Consider the following 9,453-nt stretch of genomic DNA (forward strand, 5'->3'; position numbering starts at 1 on the left):
TTTTATTTTTACAACTATGCCCATAATTATTCGTTTTTATTTGTTCCTATACTTTGAAAACCATTATTCATTTAGTCGTGCTGTTCTATCGAATCTAATCTACGGATCTAAATTCGATTTCATAATTTAACTAATCGTCTCTCGTGAATTCTTATACTAGATAGCTGAAATATGTAATTCTGCATTATTTCATACTTTAACTATTTAGAATAGTTATTTCATGATTTGGATGGTTATTTTATGAATTAACGGATTTCACGTTTTAACGGTAACATATATATATACGTGTGTATGTATGTATGTTAGTATAATATCCGAAGCACTTAGGTCGCAATTCGTTTTCTACCAATAATTAGCCCATAATTTACGTATACCCGTGCGTGTATGTGTAATTGTAGTAAGCATATGTATGGAAGCGTCGCTAACGTCAAAAGTTTTCGAGACTTTATTTAACGACGCACATGCCCACTCGAATCTCCTAATCGTTTCTCCTTGTCCTTCTCTTTCCATTGCCATTCATCCGTCCCTTAACACACCAAGAAACTACTCTCGATCACCCTTCGTCATCTTAAATTTTAATCCTTCTCCGAGTCATTAACAGCACTAGCATTACTTACTCCGCTAGTCTACACCTGGCCTTTTCTTTATTACTTATCTATGCTTCTCTTTCTTTTTTATTCTCTCGCCTATATGTATGCGTAATAAGGATTGATGTATATTATGTGTATGTCTATGTGTGTGTCTGTGTGTGTGAGAGTGCGTGTGCGCACATGTATATATATATATCTATGTTGTATCGCATATTACGTTAGCTTTCCTCGAAAACAATCAGTCGTCCTTTTCCTCGTTTCTTTCCTTATTTCTTTTTATTTTTTTTATTTCTTGTAAAAAGCTTATGAATATATGTATTGTATATATATAGATATATATATTATATATAGAAATACTGTTACCTACAATGTAATGAACACATTATGTTGCATCTTCTCCTTCCCTTTTGAAAAGGGAACCCACGCTCTTTTCCATTTTTCAAATTTATCTACTATCGTTGTGTATAAATTGTCGGTGTGTTTCTCTATGTGTGTATGTATGTTTGTGTGTGTGTGTGTGTTTATGTGTGCATACGTCTGTGCATTTTTATGTGTTCACTATGTTTTTCTTTCCGAGTTAGTTCTTAATATCTAATATGATAAACATATTATTATTATAAATTTTTCTAACCTGAAAATCTTATAGGATTAGCACAATCGCTTATACCACCGTGACTCGATAATTAGTAGTAAATAATAATCGTATTGATATAATTAGCGATAGCATGATGAACAAAATAATGAACTGAAAACCAATAATAATGATAATATTAATTAATGCATACCGCGAACTAACTAATGTCAATAGTTAATGGTTATAAATCTTTCTTTACTTTCACACACTATTCTTTCTTTCTTTCTTTTTCTCTCTCTCTCTCTCTCTCTCTCTTGTTGTTACATTCATACGTTCATACGCAATTATTCATTGTATATACGTGTATATATATATATATATATATATATATATATTTATCTACGTACGATAGTATATATATGGATATATATATATACTACATATATTTTATATAGGGAAGTAATTTACGTTAATATACATGTATCTTTCGTTTAGAAATCTTTCTATGTACATTATACGTGTTATTTATATTATATGTATATATGTATATACGTTAAAAAGCGTACTTTAATGAAACTTGAAGAATCTTTCTAATCATAATAAAGTTCTCTTTTGCGCGTTATCTACGTACTCCACGAAGAAAAAACGAAAATAAACAATAAAGAAGGAACGACAAAAATTTGCAGAAGAAATTCATTACACATACAGGTATATATCATCCCGACGGAATCAAAATCAAGATAATGATACTCATTTTGCGAACGGGACCAAGTGTAGAAAAAAAATCGTTTGATCCCGTTTCCATCTCTGATCCTGGTTACGACACCCATCGGTACATACCTCGATCGTTATAACAATTAATTCCTAGAATTGCTAATATAAAATAACATAAACAAATAGGATCCAGTTACTTCTTGTTTGGAATCTCCAATTTGTTGTTCGTTTTATTGCACCCATACGAAAAATGTCGATCGAGATATATATTGTATATGTGTGTTTGTGTTTGTCAGTGTATATGCATAAGACACAACTATATCTATAAAAATGTCTTTATCTATCTTTCTTCCTTTTTTCTTAACTTTTTCAGAAGAGATGATATTGCATAAAAAAAAAAAAAATAGAGCAGGAGTAAAATAAGAAACGTACGATGTGTGGGTGTTCCAGTAAAGATTTCGGATGGTCCATCGAGTGAAAAATAACAACTAAGATATAAAAAAAAAAAAAAAAGTGAAAAGATAGAAAATCCGTCGAGATGATATGAATCAATTAAGTGCAGAAATCTAATTTTTATCCATCAAACGACGTTTTATTTTGACCTTCCCTAATTCTCTTATACTTTTTCCTCTAAAAATAATCAACACATCTAACACCATGCATCATTTTGAAAAAGTCATTGATAGAATGGCTGATCGATTTACTTTTTGTTTTGTTTTGTTTTTGACTTTTCTTAATTGTCAAAGAGAACGAGGAAGATTAACGTGTTTACTGTCTTGGAGATGAGTGAAAATCTTGTTTTATAGATCAATATGAAATATCTCCTATTATAAAGAGAATAAAGAGAATCCTACATTTATTTACAAAGAAAAATAAATCAATGAGAAAAGTGATGAGAAAAATATTCGAGATTTTATTTCGAACAACTAAGAGAGAGTAAATGAAGTTATAAGAAAATTTCTTAATCGGACCGTCCCCTCCCATAAATAATCAAAATTCTCTAATTTCAGCGGAATAAAAGCAAGAGCTGAGTAAAATCGATTCGTATGCACGTTTGTATATATACATAATACATAAATTCGGCGAATCACAACTCCAATCATGAGGAGTAAAGAAACGATGACAGTAAAAGGGAGGGAATTAACCGGTAAGAAACGTTTGACTAATAATAATCCTAATAAGTCTCCTCGTTCTCTTCGTACTCGTACTGTACGCTTTATCTACGTTGTTAAACTAGGGAAATTAAAACTAGTTGCATAAAAGGACGTTCAATATCGGCGTTTTAAAATCCACGCCTGTGCAAGACCGCATAACACACAAATGTGTTCCCTTATCGTCTTGATCATTAGACGAAAGATATTATTCCTCCTCGCTTCTTCTTCTCTTTTTTTTTTCTTTTCTTGTTTGGGATTACGTTTTGGCGCACGTGTTAAAAAAATATTCGCGGACTTACCGAGAGGATGGCATACGTACCAGATGTTGTATTTGTTTGTCCGTCGAATATGGTATAAAATTATGGGGGGTTGGGGGTGTGCAGAGGATTTCGAGAGAAAAAAATTAACAAACGTTGCGCCTTTAAAAATGAACAAGACACTCCCAACGAGGAACATCGAAATGCGGACTATTCGTGTGCACGTCTCTACATTTATCTTTATCTTTCTCTTTCTTTCTTTCTATCTTTCTCTTTCTCTCTCTCTCTCTCTCTCTCTCTCTCTCTCTCTATCTCTATCTCTCTCTCGCGCTCTCGCGCTCTCTCGCTCTCTTTCTTTTTCTACTCTATCTATCTACCTTTATCTCTATTTTTTTTTTATAAGGAACGATACGCGAAGCAAAGTCATAAATAAAAAAGTACAAAATACGTCTAAATCATGTAAGTTCTTGGATGTGCTTTGCCTATCGCTAACCTTCATCCATTACTTTTCCCGTGTTTTCCTATCTAATTTGCGATCATTCTTTTTTTCTTATTACTATTTCCCAAATAATAAAAATGAAGCGAAAACGTCTTGAGAACGCGTCTCTGCATCTTTCCACGTTCGCATTTTTTCCTTTGATAAAAAGAAAATGATGTTTCTTCCGTGTACTTTTTTATCACAAAAATTGCAGGTGCGTAGTCGTGGTAGCTTGTGATTAACTTTTACTAATATCCAATCGTAGTATTCATCGTCAATTTATGACATCTCTTTCATGTGGGAAAATTGAAAGATTCATCAGTTGTCGTCCTCTTCTTCATAATCGTCCTAGTCTTCAAATTTAACTGATTTACATTTCTATGTTGATAAATGTAAACATGTAGTGATAAAAATGTAAATACATATATGTATATATGCATGTTTATAAAGGCGAGCTCGTTATATGGAGATTTATAACTGATTCGGGCACCCTTTCCATTTTTTATTTGGCTTTCTAATATTCTCTGTGACGACTCCTAGCGTGGTTAGATCTAAGTAATTTAAGCTTATCCCTCAACACTGACTGTTGTTGCATTAAATATGCCATCTCATTTTCATAAACAAAAAATTCACGCTGCAGATTTTTGCAGTAAGCGGTAGCTTGATTAAGAATCGTCACTTTTGCAGCTTTTTCTTTGTTTTGAATCGCAGGTACCAGACAACGAAGACGCTCGAAGTGATGCCGAAGTTCGACTCGTCTTCGTCTTTCCATGTTATTGTGTAGACTTCGCTTTTCGGTATCTACCTCATCTTCGGACGAGCTTTTTGAACTAACGCCATCTTTAATGTTTTTTGTCATTTTTCTTCTCTGAGTGTTTCTCGTACACTTTCTTTTATTATTGACTGCAACAGCGTTCGCTACATCTTTTTGTTTTCGTTTTGCACTCGCCGGTGGCCTTCCTCGTGGTTTTGGTGCTTGAGTCGTTGCTGCCAAAGTGCTTCTCTTTTCTTTCACGTTCTGTGATCGTTGTAAACGTTGCTGAAATTGCTGCTTCTGTGGATACTCTTGATAATGATACTGCAGCAGCTGCTGGTTTTCTTCTTGACTAGGCTTCTCAAACGTCACAACGTCGATCTCTTCCTCCTCTTCTTCCTCCTCCTCCTCTTCTTCTTCTTCTGTAACAGAAAAGCAATAAGATTAATTAGTAAAATATATTCGTTAATATTTTCAACGATCAAGCAGTTTTTATTTAGACCGATAAAAACGAAAATAAAATGATATTAATTAAATTTGAATCCCCTTCGATGAAAAACAAAATAATTATTTGTTAAGCGCTCGATTGACGAAAAACTCTTGAAAGCGCGAAGCGATAGACTCGAAATACTTCGAAAAGTCATTATCACTGAACCACAGTTCAGAGACCACAGTCAAGTCCGTTAATTGACTGGCCAAGTCACTTCCTTCGACCCTTCTTGCGATCAAGGCGAAGGTCAGCTCCAAAGAGCGGAAACGATCGTTTGACCGTTCATTCGCTTTCCTTCTTTCATTCTTTCTCAACGGGAGAACGACTTGGCACAGCCAAAAATGAGACTTTGAGCAACGTCCGGGCCAAGACATGGCGCCGTAATCGTCTTTTGGCGGATGTTCGATAATGTTTTATCTAAAGACTCCTGTCGTTTACAAGGGCAAACGCATAATCGACTCTTTCGAGTTCAAGACAAGTCACGAACCAAACCGTTAGAAGCAAGGACACCCTTTGACAAGGCGAACGATACCACGTGCTGGTCAAAGAATAAGGAAAGACAATGGGAGAGAGGGAGAGAGAGAGAAAGAGAGGGAGGGAGAAAATATGTAGGCGTACAGTTTCTGTACTCGTCTGACGTTCCGCGCAATCGCTGGAAATCCGGTTGCTCCAGATTACTCTCTCCATCTCTCTTCCTTCTTTCCTTTTTTCTCTTTGGCAAACCCGGATACGGACAATGATGACTTCTGTCAAGGCCAAAACCAAAGTACGTTCCTCTAATCATATCCTTTTCTCTACTTCCGCAGATACTCAAATTCGGGCTTTTTCCATTAAGGAAAGTCTTATCATCTACTTCCGACCGAGGATACAAATTAAACAATCATCTACAGTAAAAAGATCGATGTGATTCGATTAACAAGATAATACATTTCTGAATCTTGAATTTTCAATCACTTTATAAATCATATTTATGTAAAATAAATGATTTCTTTTTCGCACGTGCACGTTGTGTCTAATACTTGGACGATATAATGTTTAGCATTAAAATTACTTGCATTGATTTGCATACACGATTCAATATTATATTTTCGCTCACCCTGACACTTTGACCCGAAGTATTACGTAAAACAGAGAATTATTAAGGAAAAAAAAAAAGTGACGCCGTAAACGCGACGAATTTTTCAAGGTAAATAATATTTCATGAGAACGGAAACAAACCGGGCTGACGATTTTCCTCGTCAATTCACGCTTTATTTATTCTAATCGATTACAGCTATCACGGTTAACTATAATTATAAGCTTTTGATAAAAATCAACTATACCGATAGACTCATTTAATATGCACATTCATTAACGCTAAGTCGTTTAGATACAATGAAACAAAGAAATATCGATGAAATAAACATATTTTTCACGAGCATAGAAATCGTTTATTACTTGTTTCGATAAATGTATCACTTCAATTATAATATATCAAGAAACACGAGCGTAAAACAATAAAAAAAAAAAGAAAAAAAAAAAAAAAAAACATAAACCCGATATAAGAAAATGAAACTGTTAAAAACTCATTGTCCTCAAGGAACTTCGTATAAACGAAGAAACTGTTCGACTCTTAGCAGAAAAAGCAAAAAGGAACGAGGAAGGCGCCAACGCTTTTAGTCGACGCGCTTAAATTCACATACTACCGGTGGGAGGAAGCATAAGGAAAAAAAAAAGAAGAAAACGAAAGAAAAGAAAAGAAAGAAAGAAAGAAAGAAAGAGAAAGAGAAAGAGAGAGAAAGAGAGAGAGAGAGAGAGAAAGAAAGATGAATATAAATGAAGACATAGGAAGCGCATGCGTAAAGGGCTTGCAACGCTTCCACGTGTTTCGCATGGCCTCCGTTTGGGCGCGCGAGCGTTACTGGCGTTCGGCCAAAGCAAGCGGAGAATGAAAAGGCGCTAAACTTCTAAAAATAACATCATTACACACCTATATCCGAATTAGGAACCGGCCGGCTCTCGATATCTATCCGTAACACTCTCCCTCTTTCTTTCTCTATCTCAAAAGCCATCCTCCCCCCAACTCTCCTCCTCCTATTATCCTTCCTTCTCTTTCTTTCTAACAAGACCAGCGCTGGCCGGCTTGTCATCGGCGCCACGTGTGCCATCATCATTCTTTATAATTTCAACGAAGAAACCGCACGTTCCGCCCGAATTCCGCCATTTAACATGCTCCAACACCTTCGCGTTTGCTACTCTGGCAAACAACAAGCGAACGAACGAATGAACGAACCAACTAACCAACCAACCAACCAACCAACCGACCGACCAACCATCCAACCAACCAACAAACCCATCTCGAATTTCCTTCTTCCTTCTCGCTTCCTCTAAAATCTTCAACGAGTAGACGGTCTGCGTAGAAACATTTTAGTCTTACAAGAGAGGGCACACGGCAATCATGTGCAACCTCTGATTTTTTTCAAACTTTGAACACTTGTAGTGGTCTATAGAAGAATATACATTGCACCCTTTAAAAATTGATTTACGAACAAAAGGTGGGGTAGAAATTTCACAAAAATTCTTACGTTTATTTATGTCATTTGCTTCAGTAGCATAACGGGTGCAGCGCGGTCGTGTGTCCCTAATGTCGCCGAAACGAATCCTCAACGAGGAAAATTTTGTTTCCTTAATTTTTCTTAATTTCATTATTTTTTATTTTCGTTTACTGCCAAGTAGAATTAATTTATTTTTCCTGAATATATTATATTAATTTTATAGAGAAATAATCAAAAAGAGTCGTGCATTTGTATTATAGAGCGTAAAGAATCGATTTGAATGAATGAATGAATATGGTGTGTTGCTTCGCGGGTTTTTATAGCAAGAAGATGATTGGTATCCCTTCTTTAGGTTGACTGTCCAATAACAAGAAAGTCCACCCCCATAGTCTATCGATACAGAAAATAAAGTTTTTCGTAGATGTTGTAGCGGGAACTACGTGGCGATAAAAACTCATACCTGGGTTGTTTGATCTGTTCGTTTGCTAGTTTTATGACTTCCAAGAATGTGCTGCGATATTGCCTCTGCATCTTCAGGTACGATTCTCAAAGCCCAAACGATCTCGAAAAATATGCCGCTCGATTTATTCCTTCCGTTACATTTTTACGTAACAAGATTAATTTATTTTATTTATTGTATTGTGTGTTTTATTTACAATTATTTATTATATTACTTGTGCGTAATAATGTTTATTTTTTAACAAAATAAAAACGTTCGCAATTAGAAGCAACTTAACACGCTCTATGATACAAATGCACCCTTCTTTTTGCTTATATTCACTATAAAATTAACATAACATATTCTAGAAAATAAACAACAAAATAAAGTGAATTAATCACACATTACAATAAAAAAATAACGGAATTTAAAAAAATTCTCTCCGTCGAAGATTCATGAAAAACAAAAAATTTTGCAAAATTCCTCCCTCCGTTTTTTCCGTAAATAGTTGGTCACAATCAATTTTTAAATGTTGCAATGTATATTCCTCATGAACCACTACAAGTGTGCAAAGTTTGACAAAAATCGGAGGTTGTACATGATTGTCGTGCCCTTGTTAGTGTCGATCACGCGACGTATCTCTTTTCCTTTCCTCTGTCTTTTACTTATTTATTTTTTATTATTTTTTAACCTCTAACTAAAAGTATAAGAAAACGTTCAAGTAAGTAGAACAGAACGCGGAAATTGATCGATCGCGATTAACCTTGCCCCATTTGACATTCTACTTGCCGGTCGATTACGATCATTCACTCAGAGAGTCACTGGCACGCAGTAATATTATATTTTTTTCTCGTTTTATTTGATATTTCTCTTTTTATACAACTGCTGTTCTTTTTCTCAATGATAAGAGTTCATGTCATGAAAAATTTCATGTCGTTTCAAAAGTATTGCGTGCTCACTTGCGTAATATTTTGATAAAGAGAAACCTTGATCGTGATATTCTCACGATTAAGCATGTAAAAAGAAAGTTATATATACATTTTTTTAAAACTAAACAAATCGTTTTGAAATCATAGGAATACAAGATATCGGAAAATTTCAATCAACTCTATTTGATTATCACAATCATTTCGCGTATAATTATTTAATTTATTATTAATTAATTAAACATTAATACTTTGTATTTAGCGGCATACAAACGTATTCAAAAATGAGTCGTTAATGCAATTAATAAAAAGAAACTAAGTTTTTTTTTTCTTTTTTTAAAAAAACCATATTATCGACCATATTATCGATTTTGTTCGATGGTAAATCCTTCAACTGTTGAACTTTAATAACACTACGCAAAATACTCGTGTGGAACGCAGGTATAACAACGGGAGGCTGCGGAAGGGTCGGCGGCATGGCTACGAGGAGTCTGGACCACTATCCTCTCTCTCCCTCTCTCTCTCTCTCTCTCTCTCTCTCTC

The 9,453-nt window shown here is 34.8% G+C and overlaps 1 protein-coding gene across 1 annotated transcript in view; it reads right to left on the reverse strand.

Moving 5' to 3' along the window:
- Positions 1–3,262: 3,262 nt before the first annotated feature.
- LOC106788614 (transcriptional regulator Myc-A-like) overlaps positions 3,263–9,453 on the reverse strand; it is a 30,452-nt gene continuing 24,261 nt past the window's right edge. Inside the window, exon 3 of the mRNA XM_014752033.1 lies at positions 3,263–4,943. Within this exon, the coding sequence (XP_014607519.1) occupies positions 4,282–4,943 (662 nt within the window). The 3' untranslated portion in view covers positions 3,263–4,281. The remainder of the gene's footprint in view (positions 4,944–9,453) is intronic.

This window comes from Polistes canadensis, unplaced genomic scaffold, assembly GCF_001313835.1.
Source record: "Polistes canadensis isolate GaletaPanama2010 unplaced genomic scaffold, ASM131383v1 scaffold_5, whole genome shotgun sequence".
In the NCBI taxonomy this organism is placed as follows: Eukaryota; Metazoa; Arthropoda; class Insecta; order Hymenoptera; family Vespidae; genus Polistes; species Polistes canadensis.